At 35.6% G+C, this 25,581-nt stretch overlaps 3 protein-coding genes and 2 long non-coding RNA genes across 8 annotated transcripts in view; 3 read left to right on the forward strand and 2 right to left on the reverse strand.

The window, feature by feature from the left end:
• The window catches only part of LOC141376355 (uncharacterized), a 974,232-nt gene that overhangs the window by 519,340 nt on the left and 429,311 nt on the right, over positions 1-25,581 (reverse strand). The window lies entirely within an intron of this gene.
• LOC141376356 (uncharacterized) overlaps positions 1-25,581 on the reverse strand; it is a 259,480-nt gene that overhangs the window by 35,068 nt on the left and 198,831 nt on the right. The window lies entirely within an intron of this gene.
• Positions 1-25,581, forward strand: part of pcdh1a3 (protocadherin 1 alpha 3) — a 77,797-nt gene that overhangs the window by 26,758 nt on the left and 25,458 nt on the right. The window contains 1 exon segment of the mRNA NM_001024097.1: positions 24,548-24,606. Within this exon segment, the coding sequence (NP_001019268.1) occupies positions 24,548-24,606 (59 nt within the window).
• The window catches only part of pcdh1a4 (protocadherin 1 alpha 4), a 73,411-nt gene that overhangs the window by 22,372 nt on the left and 25,458 nt on the right, over positions 1-25,581 (forward strand). Inside the window, 1 exon segment of the mRNA NM_001024099.1 lies at positions 24,548-24,606. Coding sequence (NP_001019270.1) covers positions 24,548-24,606 — 59 coding nt within the window.
• pcdh1a6 (protocadherin 1 alpha 6) overlaps positions 1-25,581 on the forward strand; it is a gene marked incomplete at its 5' end in the record, with an annotated part of 69,170 nt that overhangs the window by 18,131 nt on the left and 25,458 nt on the right. Inside the window, 1 exon segment of the mRNA NM_001024101.1 lies at positions 24,548-24,606. Coding sequence (NP_001019272.1) covers positions 24,548-24,606 — 59 coding nt within the window.

The following is a 25,581-nucleotide window of genomic DNA, read 5'->3' on the forward strand; positions in this document are numbered from 1 at the left end:
ATGTGTGTGCGTGTGTGTGTGTGTAATATTTAATTTCCTTTAAAATATTTCTATAATAATATTTATACAATTTATCATTTTGTACAATTAATTATTAATTTTATTGCTAAATATTCTAACCATTTACAGTAATATTAATAATAATAATTTTTATTATTATTAGTAGTAGTAGTTTGTAAAAATAATTCACACATAAAAAAACAAAATATAGATTCAAATTAAATTAAATATAAACAAATATGTATTATTACTATATATTATTAATTTATTTCATACAGTTGAAGACAAAAAAAGTTTATCCATTCTGTGACATTTTAATTACTTTTTCAAATATTTTCCTAGTGATATTTAACAGAGCAAGAAATATTTTGATATCTTGGCAAAACTAAATTTAAACTGCTCAGTATTATTAGCCCCTTAACTAGCCAACCTTGTCCAGCATTTAACAAAATATTTTTGCTTGTTCAAACTTCTTATTTAAAATGAGCTGAAACAACACAATTATTGAAATTTCATTGAGACAATATTTTTTTTAATGCACTTAACTTGTTATAGTGTTAAATTAACTTCAATTACAAATTAAAATCAATTTCTGTTGGGGCAACATGAATGGTTTGTTTGGAACCCTGCATTTTTTACAGTGAATGATGTGTCTAATTAACCTAACTTGCCTAGTAGTTAAGCCTTTAAACTGCACTTTAAGCTGAATACTAGTTTACAAAATTATCTACTGTCACAATGGCAAAAGCCAAAGTAATTAGTTATTATCATGTTACAATGTTATAATGATATACACTAAAATGTATACAATCTTTTTTGTTATTATATAGAAATAAGTATTTGAAAATGGTGTGTGGCTGTTTTCTCAAAAAAAAATCTTAATAAATTTTTTTTTTAAATTTCATGTCAACATATTGATATTTGAACCTTATTAGCAATATAAAAATATTAATATAGTAAGATTTTAAATGATTATTTATGTTTTTTTAAATAAAAAATATATTGTGTTTACTGATATTTTATAGGTTAATATCTACTTTTGCAAATCCTTGGTCAAAATGGCTTTGTGCTCTTATGTAAGTGAATATCTAAAGTACATGCAAATCAATCTTTAGTGAAATCTCACCTATTATTTCTCCTCAATCTGTGTGCATGAATGTCACCTGCTTCATCTTGCATATCACATGTATTATTCAGCGCGAGTCACACGGCTCAGGTTTCGGTTATGCCATTATTGCTTCAGCCAGCTGTGAATCTGTGGTTTATGGGCAAACTTCCTAAGTCTATTTGAGGTTCACACCGGAAAGTGTGTCTGTGTGTTATTCATTAGTATACATGCATGGGAGGTTCACACCTTTGAGTTAGTGCTTCGGTATTGTAACAGACTATGAGTCATGGCACTACAGACAGTGGTTAAATACAGACAGTGTTATTTATTGTGATCTGACTGTAAATGGCTAAGCTGCAAGATATAAAATGCGCATCTGCTGGCTTTGCTTTCCATCAGACAGACTGACCTGAGCCTTTTGTTAAGGTCACAGCAGGATTCAGTCCCTCTGGATGGATGCTTTTTATCCTGAAACTGAGACTGGCAAGAGTGACAAATGTGTCGCTATTTTTCTCTGCAGGTCCTCTGCATCTTCTCAAAGCTGTTGATCTGCATAATGACTTGTTTACAAGGTTATCAGCAAGGATTGCTTTCACTAAAAATGTCAGAACATTCCAATAATATAATGATTTGTAGCACCTCAGTGATCCATTAGTTTCTATTATTGCACATAAATGAAATACTAATGCATTCAGCAATGCAATTAAAAGCGTCTGATGGTGATATAACATGTAATACTGCTTATGGCAACTGCAGGTGAATGGGGTAAAAAAAATAACTAGTACTTATCATCAAACTTTCCGATTGGTAGATTACATTAAGATTTTTTATTAATATTTAGTTGTATTACAAACATTCTATAGTTAATAGCAGGGGTTCACATACTTTTGAGTCCGCGACCTTCAAAATAACAATTCCAGTAACTCGCGACTACAATTATCATTGGAGGTTTTTATAAACCTACAAGCATTGCATACAGCGGTGCAGACGCACCAATAGGCCTATATAAACACAAACAAATTAACAGCACAAAACATGCAACAGTCCTAACAACCATTTAATATTTATTTAGTGTCTTATTCATTTGTTTACTTTAATATTAACTTCATCTAATGAGACTGGTATTGGGCACAATGTTTGGTGCACAAGTCTATTCTTGATCATCCTCCATGTTAAGAATGATGTTTAAAAATCTTAAAAAAAAAAAAAGATAAAAGATTTAATGTACGTTAGTTCTGTAAACGTGTCACAGTTTACCATGATGCTGTGAAGTCAATCTGCTGCAACTTACTCTATTGCTGTGTCATTGACATAATATAAATAACCAGAGGGTCACAATCCAAAGGAAGAAAAATCTATTTGTTTTTTATTTGCATGTTGTTTTTTAATGAAACTATTGAACCACTGGTTTATAGAATTCTGTTTGAATATGCAAATGGGACATTATTTTTAATTAAATATAATTACAATTATTTTTATTTTCTCCTCATTGGAGTTCACATTTATTTCCCAAAGGGGAATTAATAGGCCATGAAACCCTCCTCTTTCGGTTCAAGTCTACCTCAGAATTTTTTCAAAAAACTGTCTGAGATGGGCGTGGACCGCTGTGAACAGAGGGAGGAGTGGGCATGACCAGCAGAGCAGTGAAAAAGATTGCAAACAACTGTGGTCAGTTGGATCACAAAATGAGACACAAACCATAAGAAGACCCATGATTTTATCGTTTACAAAGTTAAAATGCAAAGAAATAAAGTAAGTAATTTAATGTCCTGCTACATATGTTATTCGTAATTTCATATAGGCCTATACATAACCACACTTTGTTATATCATCTTAAAGGTAATAATGTTTATATAAACACTATAAATGAGGAGGTCTCCTCTCCTCCTCAACCCCCGAGTCTGAATGCAGACACAGTGGAGCAGTGCAGCAGGTCTCTTGCCATATCTATTTCAACTATTAGCCCTGCCGGCAATATGGAGGATTTTAAACATATGCAAAGACCGCAGAGTGGGCATAGGCAATGTGTCTGAATGGTAATAAACTTAACTGATAAAAGACAAAGTCCTCCACGTTCCAATTCTTGTACAGCTCTCTCAACAAAAGTGCTTGCTGCAAACTAACAGCTTTGCTGTATCGGCCCTGAAAGTATTGTTGTGAAAAACATGCATCAAACCATGTGGACCTATGCAACAAACACATACGACCCTTCATGAATGGCTAAGTACTGTGTGCCATGTGCGATCTCACCTAGTCATTAGATCTCACAGCTTGGCAGGTTTGCCTTGCCTTCGGAAAGCACATGCTCTCATGATTAATTAAGAAGCAGGGTCTTCTCATAGGATAAGAAAACTCCGATATGAATTATAATGAGAAATCGACGTTTCATCACTCTACTAGCAAATGCACGCTATGATACTGATTTTGATCCTGCCCCCAAAATGTTTTTAAACCTGGATGAAAATAGCTGACAAAAACTCAAAATTATCCTTTTTTCCCCACAATTAAAGCTAAAAGGTGCTAATGTTGTCTTAACTTCTTTAATCTGTTACAATCTCAAAAACAAGTACTCCAGGTTTTCTTGAACCTTTAAAGACAATTCTCAATGTGATTGTGTGTGAAGAAGCATTTATTTATCAAAGAAAAGTTGCATATAATCAAATTATGAATGAACAAAAGCCTAATGCTAAAACAATTAAAACACTAAAAAACCTAAAACAGATTACAGAATAAAGCAAATTTTGGTTTATATACATTAAGTGTTGATTGTAAGTGGAGATTTATGGCTCAATGCATGAAGAAGGAAAAAATAATACTTTTGAGAAAGCAGCTTTTAAAATTATGTATTGCAGTTGAAATCAACAAAGACATGTGGTGAATATATAATGTGACTAAGAAACACTTGAAATGGGTATTTTCATTGTGTCCTGCTGAAAATGATCTAATGGAAAGCCAAAAAAACCCAAATCTCAAAACTGTCAGCTGCATCAAAAACAGTTTTTCTTTTTTGCCTGCAATATCTGTCCTTAAATCATGATTTATTTGCTCTTTCGCATATGCACACTAGCCTGCATACGCATTGTGTCTCAGGCTGCAATAGAAACAGCAGCTGATGTTTCCTGCAGTGTCAGTGAGAGGATGGGTGGGTCGTCTCTGCAGAGGGGCTGCAGGTGGCACAATGAGTCAAGCTCAACTGAATGCGCAGAGAGGGAGAGAGGGAGAGAGAGAGAGAGAGAGAGAGAGAGAGAGAGAGAGAGAGAGAGAGAGAGAGAGGGAGGCTGAGGATGGTTTGCTAGTGCCCTCTGTTGGCCACAGACTTGGTTATGGTTTCCAGAGATTTGTGGGATCCTTAATTTAAGGGGCACAGGACACAGGTTGGAGAAATGGACTTGCTAGAAGGTCTTTACTAATGCACATAAAAGCTGTCTGTTCTACATCAAGACAGGATGTAAACTTAAAGGGATAGTAAAGACGTAGTACAGAGATTTTTTAAATGTTGGAAATCAGCAGCTATTAATTTTACCATTTGCTATGGATGTCAATGGCAAACTGTTTCTAACATTCTTAAAAATATCTTGTTTTGTGTAAAAATGCATGAAGGTTCGGAATCACTCAAGGAGGAGATAAATATGAGTAAATTGACATTTTAGATGAATCGTTTCTTTAAATAATGTTGGCCTACAGTTTAGCAGTAACTGACAAGTCATCATTATAAAACCCAGTTTTCATCTTTTACTGTAAAAATTGTGCTAATTATATTAAAAAAAATTATATTACACTTTGAAACCTCATTCTGTCAACTGAGAATGAATGGCCACAAGAAATCACCATCATTTATAACAGTGTTTCTCAACCATGTTCCTGGAGGATGACCAGTTCTGAACATTTTCCATGTCTCTTAAATAAAACACACCTGATCCAGATCATCAACTCATTAGCAGAGACTAAGACCTGTAATGGATTTGAAAGAGAAAGGAGACATCCAAAACATGCAGTGTTGATGGTCCTCCAGGAATGTGGTTGAGACACACTGATTTATAATAATCATTAGAAAATCTAAAACAATTTTAAGAGATTGTTTAAAATGATAAAAGTCTGTTATTTGTAACAGCACTTTTAGATTAGTAGTTGATGTTTATTTGAATTTGCTTTGCTTGTTATAATTTACCACTTTGTGGAATGGTTATTTTCACTGTTTTCCTGCTATAATCTACTCGTGTGTTTTGTAATTCCATTACAAGTGCACTCAAACAAAAATATTGTGCATATTTAAACTATAAAAGAGTAAAATATCAAACATAAGTAGGAAACAAGTCAAGTTGGACAAACGCAAACTTGCATTAACTATCTTTCAAAACTCTTGAAAATAATTTTTATTTTTATATTAATTGAGAAATATAAATTTTAAGGATGTATTAGGTTCATTAAAAAGTTTTATATCAAAAAAATATATTTTGCAAAATAGCAAATAAAAAATACTTAAACTAGTAAACTGTTTATTCCTCAATCTTTTTCACATAGTTGATTTGTATGCTATATATACTTGATTGATAGAATAAATAAAGCTTTGGCTAACGAATAACTTTTTTAAAAGACAAGAAAGCCTCACCAGACCAACAATTCTGAAAGGATTAAATAAACAAATAAATAAATAAATAAGTATTTTCATTTAGTCCTTTGAAATGTTTATTTTTGTAGTGATAATTTGTTTATTTTCTTCTTTAATTTACGGAAAAATTCACAGATTTATCAGTAAAACATGTATTCTTTTTTATTAAAGTTTTTTTTTCAATAATTAAGAAAATATCAAATAAATAATTGAACGATTTAATGACATAAACGTCGATCAGCAAGACAGTCTCGTGTTAGTCTTTGTCTGTTTTATTCTGCCCAGTGCTCTCAGATAAACTAAATTTGTTAATTTAATGGCATTAAAAACACACTGTCTTTACTGTTATAGAAGCATTTATCTCTACACTCTCAGAAATAAAGGTACGCGAGCTGTCACTGGGGTGGTACCTTTTCAAAAGGTACACATTTGTACTTAAAGGGTTCATATTGGTACCTCAGAAGTATATATTAGTACCTAAAAAATTAAGAAAACACTTTTGTACTTTTTTTTAGTTAACAATATGTACCCTTGAGGTATTAATATGAACCTTTAAGATACAAATGTGTACCTTTTGAAAAGGTACTACCCCAGTGACAGCTCACGTACCTTTATTTCTGAGTGTATAAAGTCTTACTTTACAGTTTATGAGTGATGTCTTAAATGTTTGCTCTAAAATATCATTCATGTATCAAACTTTAATTTAAAATCAGATTCAATTATAATTATATATTAATTCCAGATCTTTCAATGGGCCTAAAATAAGTTACACTGTTTATAGTTTTTTTATCGTTTATAATGTTAATGATGTTTTAAACAGCTTGTGTTACCTTTGCAGCTCATCTTTCATTTAATTATTGACTTGATGCACAAATGCTAATTGAGACTCACAATTGCCAAAAATATGGTCATTTTGTTCTTGCAAAAACATTCCACATGTCCGTTACTTCAAGCTACAGTGACTCAGATTTTCTCTAGTGTTCATTTCCAGCCTCAGCCAGTAGAGGTCTTTCTTACACACCATCCTTCTCATGCCTCCTCTTCCCCCAGTCATTTCAGACACTCTTTCTCTCTATTTTTTACTGTCACTTTGTGTTAAACACAACATGCCTTCTGCTCCCATGATGCTGTGCTTCTCATTTCTTTGAAGATGCGCAGTCCTTTTACATTTCTCTCTCACTCTGTGTGTCCTCACATTTACGCCCTAATTTCAGGAACTAAGATCTAGGCACTAAAGTGTTTTGCAATGCTATTTAAACAGAAAAACAGCAATAAAGAATGTTGTCGCTCATTTTTATGCATTCCTATAAACAATCCAGTATAGAAAACAGATTTTAAATACATGTTTTTCCTACATGTATATCTTATAAGTCTTTGAAGAATATATAAAGAATAGCACTTTAAAGAGTAATAAATAATGAAAGATACACAGACTAAGTTGTACCTTAATTAAATGCTTCACGTTATAAGGAAGTTTTTATCTTGTACTTAAGCTTATTAGACAAAGAATATGGAATGTAAAAGTGGAAATAACCTACCAAGAAAAACATAACTTGTATTAAAAAATACTGCCTTTCATAAGTTTTATTAATAGTGTCATTTAATTAAATGCTTATTAACTAATTAATAATTAAGTATTTTTTTTCCAGCAAAGATGCATTAAGTCAAACATTTGTCAAAAGTATTTTTAAATACAATAAATGACTTGTAAATACAGATTTTTCTCACTGTATTTTTTATAAATAATTTATTATTATTATTTTCATATATATGAAGAGTTGGCATCAGTTTGTATGTTCTCCCGTGTTTGCGCGGATTTCTTCCGGTTTCCCCCACAAGTCCAAAGACATGTGGTATAGGTGAATTGGTGGGCTAAATTGTCCATAGTGTATGTGTGTGAATGGGTGTAAATGGGTGTCCCAGTGATGGGTTCCAGCTGGAAGGGCATCTGCTGTGTTAAACATAAGCTGGAAAAGTTGGTGGTTCATTCCACTGTGGCGGTTCATTCCACAGACTCCACACAGAAATGTCAACTGACCCAGCCGAGGCTTGAACCAGTGACCTTCTTGCTGTGAGGCGAACGTGATACCCACTGCGCCACCGCTTCGCCTTATTAATTTTCATAAATCTTTTTTTGTTGGTTTATTTAATAATAAACAAATTAATTAAATTAAAATAAATAATTTTCAAAAATCTTGGTTTTTATCTAACAAGATGCTGCATCACATTTTATGGTGAAACAGTGATATATAAGCACTCAAAATTGCCATTTAAACATGTATTAATTAAAGATAATTAAGCTTATCAAAAGTGAGACATTTATAGTGTAAAAAATAAATATTTTAATATAAAAAATTAGCTATTCTGAATTTTGAACATGAAAGATAATAATTACAACACAGTCACCCCTATTAATTACTAAGCATCAACCATAATAGGTCATACTAGAGCAGCAAATCATATTTTGGATTTCTGAAAAATCAAGACACTGAGAACTAATGATTCTGAATGAATTATATTAAAATAAAAAATACGCTTAAAAATAATAACTTATAATTAACAATAATATACTAATAATAATAAGTGACACAGTGGCTCAGTGGTTAGCACTGTTGCCTCACAGCAAGAAGGTTACTAGTTCAAGCCCCGGCTCGGTCAGTTGGCGTTTCTGTGTGGAGTTTGCATGTTCTCCCCGTCTTCGTGTGGATTTTCCCCAGGTGCTCTAGTTTTCCCCACAGTCCAAAGACATGTAGTATAGGTGAACTTTAAATTGACATTTAGCTTTAAATTTTAAGTGAAAATAATATCACTGTCAACATTTATAAAGTATATGGAGTCTAGAAACCATGTTGTCCATTCTGGAGAAAATTAGTGTCCAAATTGGTCAATTGCCAACATACACTATTCAGTCATGAAAAGGAGTGTACAACTTTAAATTCACCATTCTGCTCTCATGCCCTACATCACCAATACCAAATATAGGCCACAACTGGCAAGAGGGAGGATAAGAGGAGAAGACATGCATGCAGAGAGTGAGAAAGTGAACAACGCAGGAAGAGGGATTTTTAGTGCACACACACACACACTCTCTGATGGGTGCTGTGTGACTCTGGATGCCCTTGCTGAGGGCACTGTTGGTGCAGGCTGCCTGTGCGGTGTCTCTCAGATGGGTGCATCTCTTTTAAAATCTGGCACACTTATGTAAGTAGGGTCAGGGGAGGAGGAGGACCACTTATAAATGGGTCTTTGGCCTGCCAAAGGTCAAAAGTCACAACTCAAAGCTCAAAATGGTGTACCAATATCTTTTAAAGTTCAACTGTTTGGCAGCTTATCTTCATGACAGCAATTATGGCAGTCTAGTTTTTTAATTATATCTCTATACCTTATGCCTTGACCGAGCAAGCCAATTTTTGTATATACTCACCGGCCACTTTATTAGGCACACCTGTCCAACTGCTCGTTAACGCAAATTTTTAAACAGCCAATCACATGGCAGCAACTCAAAGCATCGGAGCATATAAACATGGTCAAGATCATCTGCTGCAGTTAAAACTGAGCAACAGAATGGGGAAGAAAGGTGATTTAAGTGACTTTTTTTGTGGCATGGTTGTTGGTGCTAGATGGGCTGGTCTTTGTATTTCAGAAACTGCATATTTACTAGGATTATTACAGACAACCATCTCTAGGGTTTACAGAAAATGGCCCAAAAAAGAGAAAATATCCAGTGAGCAGCAGTTCTGTGGGCGCAAATGCCTTATTGATGCCAGAGGTCAGAGGAATATGTCCAGACTGGTTCGAGCTGATAGAAAGGCAACAGTAACTCAAAAAACCACTCGTTACAACCGAGGCATGAAGAAGAGCATCTCTGAACACACAACATGTCAAACCTTGAGGCAGATGGGCTACAGCAGCAGAAGACCACACCAGATGCCACTCCTGTCTGCTAAGAACAGGAAACTGGACTACAATTCACACCCGCTCACCAAAACTGGACAAAAGAAGACTGGAAAAAATGTTGCCTGGCCTTATAAGTCTTGATTTCTGCTGTGACATTTAGATGGTAGGGTCAGAATTTGGCGTCAACAACAAAAAAGCATGGATCCATCCTGTCTTGTATCAACGGTTTATGCTCCTGGTGGTGGTGTAATGGTGTGGGGGATATTTTCTTGGTACACTTTGGGCCCATTACAACCAATTAAGCATCATGTCAATACCACAGCCTATCTTAGTATTGTTTCTGACCATGTCCATCCCTTTATTATCACTGTGTACCCATCTTCTGATGGCGACTTCTAGCAGGATAACGCATCATGTCATAAAGTCCAAATCATCTCAGACTGGTTTCTTGTACATGATAATGAGTTCACTGCACTCAAATGGCCTCCACAGTCACCAGACCCTAATCAAATAGAGCCCCTTTGGGAAGTGGTAGATATAGAGATTCACATCATGGATGTACAGCTGACAAATCTGCAACGACTGCGTGACGCCATCACATCAATATAGACCAAAATCTCTAAGGAATTTTCCAGTACCTTGTTCAATCTATATCATGAAGGATATATAGTTTAATTTCCATTATATATATATATATATATATATATATATATATATATATATATATATATATATATATATATATATATATATATATATATATATATATATATATATATATATATATATATATATAAACAAAACTAATAAAGCAATTAATAGTTTGTTTAACCAGTATATGTTTTTTGATGCCCAAAATGCTGGTATGGCCATAAACATTTATGAAGCACCAAGGACCAGTTTCCGCTTAAATGTTCTATTATTCACCACTGAAGACAAAAAAAACCTAGATTTTTGCCTGGGGTGTGTAAAAAAAAAAATAAATAAATAATAATAATAATAATACATATATATATATATATATATATATATATATATATATATATATATATATATATATATATATATATATATATATTTATGTGAAAGCTATCCTCTTTAAAATGTAATGAGAAAATCAAACTCAGGTAGTTTCAAACATAATCATTCAATGAGTGGCATTTCAAAAACACATAAATATGATTATGATTGTTTGGAAATCAAACGAATGAGGGGACAATTTTGGAGAAACATACCACTAAATAACACCTTATCATAAACTTAACTAACAGTGCTAGAAACATGCCATTTTTGTTGTTGTATCTATTTAATTAATTATTTAATATCTTTGGGGGTTAAGGAGAAGCAGGTGAACAACAGCTACACTGGAAAAGCCATACATCTGGTGATATAAACATTCTATTAAAATATTTCCAAATTAGCCTATATGGTAAAAGCATTTCAGGTGATAGCATAAAAGGACCAGGGCAGAAGTGATGAATAATTTATTGATCATTTGCATGAAATGGAATAACTGCAGTGAAACTAAAACTAAATTGTTTTAGTTTAGCATTATTTCATAACAAGCCAGAATAGTAGAAACATGTTTAAAAGTATAAAATGTATACAAGCAAAAAAAAAAAAAAAAAAAAAAAAAAAAGTATATATATATATATATATATATATATATATATATATATATATATATATATATACATATATATATATATATATATATATATATATATATATATATATATATATATATATATATATATATATATATTTGCTGTATTCTCTGGGCCATTTGTGTCTTAATCAGTCTTCACATCATTGTCTTTACAATATTATCTTAAATAGACATTGTTGTATTAATATTTTACATGTATGTAAGATTCTGGCTTGTATTCCGACAGGAATCTTGATTTGGGGTATGTCAATTAGCAGTATTATACTCATCCCTTTTCTCTATCATTCACAACTCAATACACTCAGTTGCCCAAAGACATAACTCACTTTTCCAAATGTCAGGACAGTCTTGTTATTGCGCACTTACACTGAGTGTACACACGGAGGATGATAGGACTGAATGTGCGTTTAAGTAACCTGCTGGTTTATACAGAGATACAGAGAGATAGGGGTTCGAGTGTAGTGTCTAGCCTGGCTTAATAACACTCCCTGACTTATTGACTTAAGTAGAAATCGGGTTTAAAGGTGTGGAGCTGGGGTGGTGGTGGGATGCTTAAATTCGAGAGAATACAGAAGCAAGATGTGCATTGCTATTTATAGTAGTTTGGTCTCAGGCTGATTGGATAATAGAATGATTGCCAACAATAAATTAGCCAACATAGGATATTTTGAAAACGTAACCCTATATACATTTCTGGAGATTGCAAATTATGTAGCCAGAGCTATGTATGGCTGCATTTAGTCTTCAAAAACGAATGCTACGGAGCGGTATGATGCTGTACCTTTTCTCGCTTACCAGCTGACCGCTTAGCTTTGTGTGGACGGCTTTCCTGCTGTAACCAGTTTTTCCGTAACAGGTAATGAAGTTGTAAATAACGTTCAGTTTGTTGCACAGAGCGATCCTTGAGGGCCGTGTGGGAGGTTTGATTTGCATGTGTGTGTGTTTTTTCTCACAGTGACAGCAGCCATGACAAGCACATGTCTTAAACATAATAAATCAACTTCAGAATTATGAATGGTTATATTCTGATGTCATCATTTTACTGTGAATTAACAAACAAGACATATTGATACTTTGTTCAAGTCCACCATAATGACTACACAAAATTTAGTTTTTTAAGCAACAGTATACCTACACATAGCCTAATAATATTATTGTTGATTTATCATGTGTTTAAAAATTAACAATAATAATAGGCTAATCATATTACCCTTTATTTTACATTTACAGAATCGTGAGAAAATCGTGTTCTTGATTTTAAACAAAAAAAAAAAAAATCGTGATTCACATTTTTGCCAGAATCGTGCAGCCCTAGGGGGGTGGGCAGGTCAATCTGGGCTTTTAGAAATACTATTGGTTGGGTTTAGGGATTAGGGATTTAGGGGTTAGTCGGTTGGTCAATGAGTACATCAGTCAGTTGACAGCGGCTTCTGATGGACTGATGTGAGAACAGTAGGCACGATTGACACTCGTGAGAGAAATTTAAGATCTGAAAAAGCTTACAGTGGCCTCTGATGAAGTCACGAAAACAAAAACTGCAAAAAAAATAAAAATAAAAATAATGTAACTCCTGGGATGTATTTTGCTTTCTCCAGAAATGTAAATAGGGGTACATAATCAGAATGACCCCGGGTTGGAATGAGCCTTGTTAAAACATCTGCGCATGCTCCTCCATAAACTTGTTTATAAACATCACTTAGATCTGAGAAGAAAAGCTGAATTATGAGATTTGTATTAATCTCATAATGATGTATTAATCTTTCAGTACTTTAGAATCAATAAACGCATTCCATTGTGTGCATGTTCAGGTGAGACAATGTACTGTAGATGGAAACAGAGACAAAATCTGAATTGTAGATATCTGCAAGTCAGAAAAGTAAACATTGGGGTATCTGACCCAGTTGCTTGCAGGGTGTGTTTTTTGCTGCAACACATTTGGTATTATTCACAGTGGTTTCCAAAAAGAACAAAACAAACACATCATGAAAACAATATGCAAACATTTTTCACCTTTTGTCCTATACTGTCAACTCAGCTGGTTTACATTTAATTGCAGAGAACAAAGATTGCCACCTGCTGTTCTGTGTTCCAGTTACCCCATACTGCAAAATAAATAAACATTACACTTAAAATTGCATATGAAGGGCCCATTTTATTCTTGAAATACATTACACAAAATGTTTAGATAAAACAGCAGCTGTAGCAACAACAATATAATGTCTTGAGCAAACGAAAATAGAAGGATTTAAAAATATGTGCTCTTTTAAATAAATAATTATAAAAAATATCTGAATGAAGATTGTGTTCCATTGCTGTATATGGCGATGACACAAGGCGACCCTAATGCGACGGGTTTAGGCTGACAGTCTGCCCTGGCTTAGTTTATGTCATCGGTTTCAGAGTGACACGCACCCTCACTGTGGCGCATTTTGACGGATGCACAGAGATCGAGCCCCAGGCGCGCACGCCCGAATGACCTGGTCTGTCTGAAGTCAAAGCCACAGACGGGGAAAGGGAGAGGAAGAGAGAAAAGCACATTCTGGGGCAATAACAATCATAGCTTTTTATGATTAATATGGATGATGGGTGATGGAATTATTATTATTATTATTAATTTTTTTCAAAAACGATAACACCATTTCTTTGTGAAACACTGAGCTGCTTGGTATAATGATTTGCCGTTGGGCGATTCTCATGTTTGAAAAGTCACAGCCTGTCATGAGATTGTCAGGCGTACATCAAGGATTATTCGCACAGTAAGAACATGAGATATACAGTCACCGGCCACTTTATTAGGTACACCATACTAGTACCGAGTCGGACCCACTTGTGCCTTCACAACTACCTTAATCCTTCCTGGCATAGATTCATATGGGTACTTGAAATATTCCTCAGAGATCTTGGTCCATATTGATGCAAATCTCCCATTCCACAACATCCCAAAGGTTAATGCCAAATTCTGACCCTACCATCTAAATGTCACAGCAGAAATCAGGACTCATCAGACCTGACAACATTTTTCCAATCTTCTATTGTCCAGTTTTGCTGAGCCTGTGCAAATTGTAGCCTTTTTCGTGTTCTTAGCTGACAGGAGTGGCACTCTGTGTTGTCTTCTGCTGCTGTAGCCCATTTGCTTCAAGGTTTGACGTGTTGTGCATTCAGAGATGCTCTTCTGCATACCTTGATTATAACAAATGGTTGTTTGAGTTACTGTTGCCTTTTTTATCAGCTTGAACCAGTCTGGCCATTCTCCTCTGACCTCTGGCATCAACAAGGCATTTGCACTCACAAAACTGTCGCTCAATGGATATTTTCTCTTTTTCAGACCATTCGCTGTAAACCTTAGAGATGGTTGTGCATGAATATCCCAGTAGATCAGCAGTTTCTGTAATTCTCAGACCAGCCCATGTGGCACCAACAATCACACTACGTTCAAAGTCACCTAAATCACATTACTTCCCCATTCTGATGCTCGGTTTGAACTGAAGCAGTTTGTCTAGACCATGTCTACATGCCTAAATGCATTGAATTGCTGCCATGTGATTGGGTTATTAGAAATCTCCATTAAGGAGCAGTTGTGAGGGTGTACATAATAAAGTGGCCGGTGAATGTATCATTTTTGCACATTAAAACCGCATGCATATTTTTACTGTAAAAACTGTAAAGCACTGATTTTAAAGTCTCAGTTTGTTGCTTTAACACTTTCCTAGCTTATAGTTGAAATACAATTAAATAATATGGAATAATTATTAACAACATGCAGTGTTTTATGGCTTTATATGTTGAAAAAAAAACTTTAGCAGAAAAGCTTCAGAATTGTATCGTTTATAAGGTGATTGACATTATTTTAGCTTTTTATAATCAAACAGTTTTTTGCTAAATGAATCGATTTTTAACATTTTACTGTAACATTTGGTTTATATGTCTACAAAGTTTACAATACAGACAAACATACTGTTTCAATATATTATAATATAATCCACTTTTCATGTATGGCATTGGCTTTTTAATTAACAAGTTTTTACATAGGACTTTTACAAAATTGTAAACACTTTTTACACACTTTTTCCTGTTTGGAGCGTTTATATGTATTTATGAGGTTTATCACAGCAATTGATATGAAGAAATCATATCATACCTATAACACAAAACCACATCGAACGCATTTCATTTTAAGTGTTTTTCCTGTGATTCGCGAAGTGATGAACCAAAGCTTAAAATGCATTGTCCTAGTTCAGGGAAGGATGGTTAAGCTTCCCAAGTACTCAGTTTCTAATCATCATAGCTTTTTTTCCTCCAAATGATCAGAAACCTGGTAGGCTATACTGAGTGTACGAATGGTTGTAGATTTTGCTTTTTGGCGGCTTCCATCAAGCTGTTATATTTTCTTACAACGTCTCGAATATCAGAATGCATTATATTTGAGAGGGCAGCCCCTCCCCCGGTGTACCGCACCAACACCATCAAACTGAGCCATGAAGAAGAGGAGCAAGAGGAGTACGGATGGGAGGGGTGCTTGAAGCGGAGAAGAAAAGAGAGAGAGAGGAGTGCGCGCACGGCGAAATATGCAGCACCAGTGGCAAGGAAACACACCCGTCAGCGGCGCGCACAGGGAAAAAAAAGGATAAGCGCGGACAAAGGAAACATGGACGCATCCGAGAAGTATCCGTGCGCTTGTAGAATGGAATTGACAATTAGGCCATTGTGCACATAAATGAAAAACCGTTAATGCTGAAGTGGAAGGCAAGATATTGCAAACTGACAAGGCGGAGTGCTGTTTTTAATCCGTCTGCGGATCCTATGATCTTGCGATGGCTGTTGCAGGGATATGTGATTGCCTAGACAAAAAAGTGCCTCTTTCTTTTTTGCTATTTTTATTATTTTGTGGCCTTGCTCTCGGACAAATACGATATTCCGTGCCAGAGGAATCGCAGAGTGGAACGATTGTAGGTGATATTGCACAGGATTTGGGTTTGGATATTCGAAAGCTCTCCACCCGAAAAATTAAGGTAACCTCTGACAGCGGCAAAAGGTACGTGGACCATAAGAATGGAAAATTGGTGGTAAACGAGAGAATTGACAGAGAGACGCTGTGTGATACGAGCACCGCGTGTGTATTAAATCTCGAGGTTCTTCTTGAAGACCCACCTGAAGACCATAATGTCGAGGTGGAGATAACAGACGTGAATGATAATACGCCGCAGTTCCCCAGAGACGAGTATCAATTAGAGATCACAGAATCGGCTTTGCCGGGCTCTCGTTTTCCGATCGAACACGCGCAAGATCCGGACATTGGTACCAATTCGGTTCGACTGTACCGGCTCAGCCCAAACGAGCATTTCGCGCTCGATTCCAACAAGCCTTCGCTGAATACTAAGCACATCGAGCTCGTGCTCAAAAAGCCCTTGGATCGCGAGCTCGCCCCTTATCATCAGTTACTCCTGACAGCGACAGACGGTGGCACACCAGCACGAACAGGTACCGCAAAAATAAACGTTCGCGTCTTAGATTCGAATGACAACAACCCCGTTTTTGATAGCTCAGTCTACAAAGTCAAATTGCTTGAAAATTCCCCCAAAGACACTTTGGTTATCAAACTGAATGCCACAGACCAAGATGAAGGAACAAACGGGGAGGTGCTTTATTCATTCAGCAGTTACACCCCAGACAGGGTCAGGCAGATGTTCAGCATGGACATCAACACTGGAGAAATCAGAGTCAAGAGCAATGTGGACTATGAAGACACCAATTCATATGAAATGTACATCCAGGCCATGGACAAAGGCCCAGCTCCAGTGGCTGCCCATTGCAAAGTGGTGGTGGAGGTCGTTGATGTCAATGACAATGTTCCAGAGATCGTGCTTTCATCTCTGTCCAGTCCAGTACGTGAAGATGCACGTGCAGACACAGTGGTGGCACTGATCAGTGTCACTGACCGGGACTCTGGCCCTAACAAACAGGTCACCCTTGAAATTCCACCAGGTCTTCCTTTCAAAATCAAGTCGTTTAGAAATTACTACACCTTGGTAACCTCAGCCTTTCTTGACCGTGAGAACACAGCAGCCTATAATGTCACCCTCAGCGCTACCGATGGCGGCAACCCTCCTCTTTCGTCTCAGAAAACCATTCAGGTGGATGTCGCAGATGTGAACGACAACCCTCCTCGCTTTGACCAGACCTCCTACACTGTGTATGTCACGGAGAACAATGCACCTGGAGCCTCGCTCTGTACCATCAAGGCTCATGATTCAGATGTCAACGAAAACGCTCGCATCACCTACACGGTCCTTAATGACCACAACCATGGGATCCTTGTCACCTCCTATGTGTCGGTGAAAGCAGACACAGGTGTTGCCTACGCTCTTCGCTCCTTTGACTTTGAGTCATTACGGGAGTTTCACTTCCAGGTTAAAGCTCAGGATGGTGGTGTCCCACCACTCAGCCGTGTAGCCACCGTGTATATCTACGTAATGGATCAAAACGACCACCCGCCTGAGATTGTGTATCCCCCAGCCAATGGCACACGCTCAACGGAGACAGTCCAGAAGAATGCAGAGCCAGGTACATTGATCACAAAGGTTGCGGCCTATGATGCAGATGCTGGACAGAACGCATGGGTTGTCTATCTGCTTGACCAGGCCAGTGATCTGGATCTATTCAAAGTGCACGAACACACAGGAGAAATACGCACTACACGGCGTGTCCTTGAAGACAACTCCACCTCTTTTAGTCTTACCGTACTAGTAAAGGACCACGGAGAACCACCTCTTTCATCTACAGCTACGATTAATGTGGCCGTCATGGAGGTGCCACTAAAAGTCACACCTGACCCCAAACGAATCATTCGCCCTCACAGCGCTCTCTCATTATCCAAAGTGACATTATACCTCATCGTGGCCTTGAGTGCCACCACCTTTGTTTTCTTGGTGACGGTGGTTGTGCTGGCAATTGTGCGTTGCCATGCTTACTGCACCCAACCCGGATCCTGTTCGCCCTGCTGTGTGTCTCAGAAGGCCCAGGCAGAAGGTGGCTTGGGAGGTGGTGGTGGAGGTGGTGGTGGTGGTGGTGGAGGCGGCTCTCAACCCAATAACAATGTGGTGCTCCGAAGAGACCTCAAGGTTGAGCCCCATTACATTGAGGTTCGGGGGAATGGCTCGCTGACCAAAACCTATTGCTACAAGACCTGTCTGACTGCCACATCGGGCAGCGACACCTTCATGTTCTACAACACAGGCCGGCCCATTAGTGGCACCTGGGGCTCAGAGCGCTTCTTTACTGGGGGAAGTGGATTTGTTCGCAGGCTTAGTATGCCAGATGCAGCAATACAGGTGTGTCTCATCACATATCTTATATTAAATAAATTAATAAACAATAGCAAGTAATAGTAATAATCTTGTCTAATTTATGGCTAGATATTTTAAAAACAAATCAGAAGATGCTAGACATTCAGTGAAGAACAACTTTAAACAATATTAAATGTAACAAAAAAATTATGTAAATAATAAACACTAAAACTCATTGAATCAAAATAATTATATGAGATGTATAACACTTCTAAATATGTCTTTTAATTGGTTTTCACTGTAAGTTTATGCAGTTTATTTATTTAATATACATAGAAATGCAAATGAAATGGCACAATATACATGCTTTATCGTTCATTACAGAATGTAACCAGAAAAAAAAAGTTTTTTTTCACTGCATTTGGTAACCCTTATAAAAATGAACCTTGTTTTAATTGTATTGACTGTAAAAATCATGCATTTTGCAGATTGTTTAACATTTGTACAAATATCTACTATGATTAGTGTTATAAAATAAGGAATAATTTCTAGTTTTTCCCAAAACTTTTGGGTTTTACATAAATAACCTGGTCTTTTTGTGTGTTTTATTTTGTAGTAAAAACCATGATTCATTTCAGGGAAACTAATGTGATAACATTTTTTGCTGTTCAGTATACTGATATTTAGTTGCTAAACAATATTTGATTATATGCAGCTTAGTGTGTGATCAAATCGCATTTTACAATGAAACTTTACAGCTGAAGTCAGAATTATTAGCCCCCCTTTGATTTTTTTCTTTCTTTTTCAAAAATATCCCAAATGATGTTTAACAGAGTTATGAAATTTTCATTTTGTCTGATAATATTTTTTCTTCTGGAGAAAGTCTTGATTTGTTTTGATTCGGCTAGAATAAAAGCAGCTTCACTTTTTAAAAAAAAAAAACAGTATTAAGGTCAAAATTATTAGCTACTTAAAGCTATGTTTTTTTGATAGTCTACAGAACAAACCATCTTTATACAGTAACTTGCCTAATTACCCTAACTTGCCTAGCTAACTTAATTAACCTATTTAAGCCTTTAAATGTAACTTTAAGCTGTTTAGAATAAATATCTAGTAAATATTATTTACAGTCATTATGGCAAAGATAAAATAAATCCGTTATTAGTAGGGATGTAACGGTATCAGAATTTCACGGTACGGTAATACCTCGGTATGAATGTCACGGTACGGTATTTATTGAATCATTTACAGGAAAAAAAAACTTTTGAAAATACTCCAAAAAAGTGCCAAAAGTGTCAATGACATACAAATTAGCCATCTATCTGTTAGCTTTGAAACAGGAACTTCAATTTTAATAACAAAAAATTATTAAACCATGTAAAAAAATAAAGTTTCAATTTAGTATTGTTGAAAACTCATCACATTCAACATTTAATCACTCACTTAGATAGAGATGGGTTTAAAGAAAAAATATCATATAATTATAATCTGGTAAAAGCTGGTATCTCTGGGTATTTACAATGTCCCCTGCAACAGAAAAAAACCCTCTCATTTGGGACTGAGGTTTCTGGGACAAGAGAGATATGACTTGGCCCATGTTGACCGCAGTGGGTAACGTTGTGCATTGTCTTTCCCCCACTTGAGAAGACAAACCATGAGTGAGATAGAGGTCTCTTTGCGGTACAAGTCAATGTCTGCATCAATCTGACCAGTGCTGTGTTTCTGCAGTCCCCATGACTGTTATTAGTCGTATTCCCCAACTTGCAGGCACGTGCACACATAGAGCTCAACCTGTGCAGTGCACATGCCCTTTTTAGTCTTGGATAGAAAATGCCCTTCCAAAACGATCAAAAGTGCCCCCGCGACGCGACACAACCTCCGTCCAGTCCAGCCCTTCAGTAGGCGCGCGACAGTAGGCGCCCCCCCCTCCCCCCTCCCCCTATTCAGCACGCGCGCGGCGACAACACCCGCTTCAGGTTCGATCATTTCCATCTTTTTTTCATCTCCGCTACTAGCAGCACACTCCATTTCCGCATTACTGGATCTGTAGCGACAACAGACCGCAAAGGATTATGGCCACGCCGGGGCTGATGGGAAATGAAGTTTCAGCTACCTCCCGTTCGCTTCATTCGCCTGAGCAAATTTTCTCTGAAGATCTATAGTTTTACCGAGTCATGCGACTTCGGTAATATCGAAAAAATTTAATATTGCGGTATGACGGTATTTACAATACCGTTACATCCCTAGTTATTAGAAATGAGTTATTAAAACTATTATAGAAATGTGTTAATAAAATCTTTCCATTAAACAGAATTTGGGTAAAAAATAAACAGGGGGGCTAAAAAATTCTGACTTCAACTGTATATACATTGTAAACTACAGTTGAGCAAAACTTTGTAGTCCAACTCTGGTTTCCAATATGTTTTAGCGCAAAATGTAATTTAGTCAGACCAGGAACAGCAATAAAGCTCTATGCCCACGTGTCAGAAGCTTTTGACCTTGTCAACTCCTGTTGTACTGTGTGGTTATCTAGTGCAGCTTTACAGTGCTTTCCTTCACCATGCATTAGTGTCAAACATCAAGTTTTTCTAGAGTAGCGCATTGCATTTATGATGATTCAGGCATTTGCTCCCACATCTGAGGCTGTCATCACATTTGCAGGATTATTTCCTTCCTCCCACTGCCATCTCACTGTCTTTACTCCAAGATTATGTTTGCGTTTTTATATTATTTTAAATCCACCTAAAAAACGGGGAAAGTTTGATGCCAATGCCAACATTTGGCAATACAAAACAAAAACAAGATAGATTTTATTGTGCTGCCTGTTCGCAGTCATAGACACTGAATTGATGTGTTTTTGTCAGTGTAATTGGCATGAATTCATGTTCACTCTGTCAGCCATGGATTCGTGAAATGTGTTTTAATTAGCCAGAACATGATCCAAAGGCTGGGCGTTCTTGATCTCTCGCTCATGGGAAGCGATTTTGCAGATGGTTTTAAAAAACACACACCAAAAAAAAAAATAAATAAATAAATCTAAAATTGTCTAGAGTATGAGAATAGCTGGAGTTTGCTCCTGACAGCATCAGATCCTCTCAGATGTGCTGGTGAGAGGCAGCACAGACACTGCAGCACAGTCGACACTGCAGAGGATTTAGGAGCAGAGGCCGTCTGTCCGAGATAAGAGAGCAGGCAATGAAATTAACCTCCAGCCTTTGATTCTCTCAAGCCCTGCAAATTATATTGTGGAAGCGAGGCAGAGTCTCTTTGCACGCATTCTCTCCCCCCTGAATTCACCTGATTAAAGAATGTTATTTACTCAAATTATCTGGGCCATTCTCTAATGCCTCATCCTATTGCATACTTCCCAACCTAGATTTTTTTTTTTTTTTACTAGGGCGAATATAAAAAGAGTGGCAACTACGTGCTTGTGCTCTCCCTCTGTGTAGGAGCAATTAATTCATTCACTGTGTATTGCAGGAGGAACAGATGACCATCTTAATGCTGATGCCTTGTATTCGGTTACAGTGGTCATCTTGGCTAGTGCACAGATTGAGTTGCTCTGGTTGAGGGCAGAAAATGCTCTGGTATCATGTTACATGAGGTCAGCTGGTATCCCAGGATGATATCATCCATGTTGCATGAGAAATAGGATGGATGTTGGGAGAGGAAAGACATTTAGAACTTGGTCTTGAGTAGAAGGGGTGCGGATTTATTTGAAAATGTGCGATAATTGCTTGGGATGCACAGTATTGCAATATTTATTTTAATTTCAGATAACATTGGGACACGAAAAAAAGTAATTTCCTCAGCTGCAAAATATGGACTTTCCAGCACAGAATTGTAATTTTATATCTTGCTTTTTCAATTACATGTATGTGAAAAAATCGAAATATTGGAAAACAAAACAAAGCAAACATGCGAGAGCTTTTAAATTCATAACAAAGTCGAGAAATAAGGTTTCAATTTTGAGAGAAAAGGCATTTTGAAATGGGAGATATTTTACAGATTTTTTTCTTGAAATTCCAAGATTCCTTCTCTTAATGTTTTCCTCAGAAGTGTAAATTCAGTGTTTTTTTAATTGTTAGAAATACACTACCAAGAAAATGTTTGTTGTTAGTAGGACAATTTAATGTTTTAAATTAAGCATATGCTGCTCACCAAGGCTGATTTTTTTAAATAAAACATACAGTAAAAATTGTAAAATTGTGAAATGTTATTGCACTATAAAATAGCTGTTCAAAAGTAGTTTATAGTTTAATTAAATAATTTATTCCAGTGATTTTAAAGAGGAATTTTCTGCTTCATTAATCCAGTCTTACTTTGACCATGATCCTTCAGAAATTATTATTATAATAATAATAATAATTATTATTATTATCATCATCATTATTGTTAATGGTTATAGTAATAAAAGCAATAATGACTGAAGTAATATGTTAAGCAGCTTTGACACAATATACATTGTACAATTATAGAAATAAACATGAATTGAATTGAATGAATAATTTCATTTGAAACTACATACAATAAGAAAGCAGTTATTCAAAATTGTAATACATATTTAACAATTTATTTACATTTAATAAATGCTTCCTTGATAAAAAGATTAATTAAAAAAACATAAAAAAAAAAAATTGGCCCCAAACTTTTAACTGATATATTTAACTGAGTGTAAATTCAGAATTGTCAGAAATAATTGAACTATATATATATATATATATATATATATATATATATATATATATATATATATATATATATATATATATATATATATAATTTAAACAAATTTAACAATTCTTCCGTTTGCTTCTCTCAATTCTAAATTTTCTCACAGAATTGTGTTTTTATTTATTCTAGTCACAAGGAACTATAGCATTTACAGTACTTTTTTATCCTAATCGAAAGGACAATTGTAATACATTAACATAAAATTGGGAAAAAATGGTCACAATTTTGAAAAGCAAAATTTGATTTGCAAGATAAAGTTAAAATTCTAGAGAAAAAAATGACAGTTGTGAAAAATAAAAAAAAATCTGATTTATTTATATTTTTGCAATTTTGAGTTTAATTAAGTTATTTTTTCAATCAATATTGTATATTTAATAAAATGTGTAATTCTGATGTACAGTATATCTCCAAGCTGCTAGAAAACAAGTCACAATTATTATTTAGAAATGCATAATTGTGAGAAATAAGAGAAAGTTAAATTCACAAAGTAGTTCGAATTCTTAAAAGAAAAATCTGAACTGAGTAAAACAAACTTTGAATTCTCGCAATTCTGAGTTTACATCTCTGACGTCTCTTTTTATATCTCTTAGAATGTTTATATTTGTAAGATTGAAGTCAGTATTGTGACATGTGAATACAGAATTGTGAGACAATTTCAGAATTGCGAAATACAATTCAGAATTTAAGAGATGTAATAATATTTCAAAAGTAACATATTGATCCCATGGCAGAAATGGGTTGTGAACTGAATTCAGGCATCACTTATTGAAAAATTTCAATTTACATTTAACAGTATCAATAAAAGTCAAAATATTTAAAGTATTTTTAAATAGCTAATGTAAACAAGCAGAAAGGATAATGTACAATGACGGATACATTATCAACATATATTTTATCACATAGTCTGCAAGTTTGCAATATTGTCCTTCCCTAGTAATGGAGATATATATTACATAAATATATGTATGTTATTAGGTGAATATCAGCTGCCTTTCATATGTGTTATTATAAAGAAATCTCTCTCCCCAAACACTCTTTTTGGGTTTATAGCAGTGAGTCATGGGCAACGGCCTAGTGCCAGTAATCATCCCTGTAGTCCTGGTCTTCTTTAGCTGTGGTTCATATTAAAATGCAAGACACAAACACACACGCACACACACATGACTTATTGATGAGACTGTATCTAACCCTTTTCTGTCTTTCCACCCCTTCATTCCCTCTATCTCTCTCTTTCTCTCCTTCTCCAGCCCAAAGGCCCAAATGCTGACTGGCGTTACTCTGCGTCGCTGAGGGCAGGAGTGCAGAGGTAAGCAGTTTTTGCTGTTAATAATGTCCTGAAAGAGTTACAGTCCTCCCTGAACTGATATGGAACACATCTCTAAATGTCAAGTGTTTACTGCAGCAGGCCATCGTTTGGTAGCTGAAGCTTAAACATGCTGTGAATCATTTTCCAACTCTAATTTCCTCATTTCCTTGATTCACCATAATCAGATCTCAACCTTCAGTGTCATTATGCTGGAAACCATCTTGTTTGAGTCTAATCAAATTGAAGGGAGAGCATAAGCTAAAAGGGATCCTCAAAATATTACCCATATTGTACAGTAGTTATAATGTGTTGTTATAATGTTTTATTTGCTGATGTGGTTAACATGAACTAACCATGGAAAGTAATTTTACTTGAGTTAATTATTATTTATACATCTACTATGTTGGAATATCTGGCCAATTCCATACATGTTCAATAAAAAAGGTCAGGAGAGGATTTTCTTCAATGTCAAAAATATTAGTAATCATTAGACACAGACTGATTCGATGACAGAGCTATGGGTTACGTTACACCAATGCAATACAAGAATTACATTCAGGAGGTGCTCAAGAAATCTACATATTCCTGGTATTTATACACAACTGATATTAATAGAAGGAGTTTTGGTGGAATTTATCATTTGTCAGTCATTCTGCAGTCTTTTGGCAGTTGCACCCAAACATACTTCCAAACATACGCACCAGAACTGAACAGTTAAATGCATCTGTTTTGGGGCCCGATTGACCCCAATATAATTTCCATCTATAGCAACCCTTGCAAACACACAGCTCTTGAAAACTTTAGGCACATTTCACTTCCCTGTTCCACTTAGAGAAGAAGTTTAATTTAATCTATTTCTAGGTAATAAATATAAAAATAAAAGAGACATAAAAGCAATAAAAAATAATTTTCCCTAAAAACTAATATGTTTGTAAATTATTATTATTTTTTTATTATTTATTGGGTTTGAGTTAA

The sequence above is a fragment of the Danio rerio genome, chromosome 10 (genome assembly GCF_049306965.1).
Source record: "Danio rerio strain Tuebingen ecotype United States chromosome 10, GRCz12tu, whole genome shotgun sequence".
Lineage (NCBI taxonomy): Eukaryota > Metazoa > Chordata > Actinopteri > Cypriniformes > Danionidae > Danio > Danio rerio.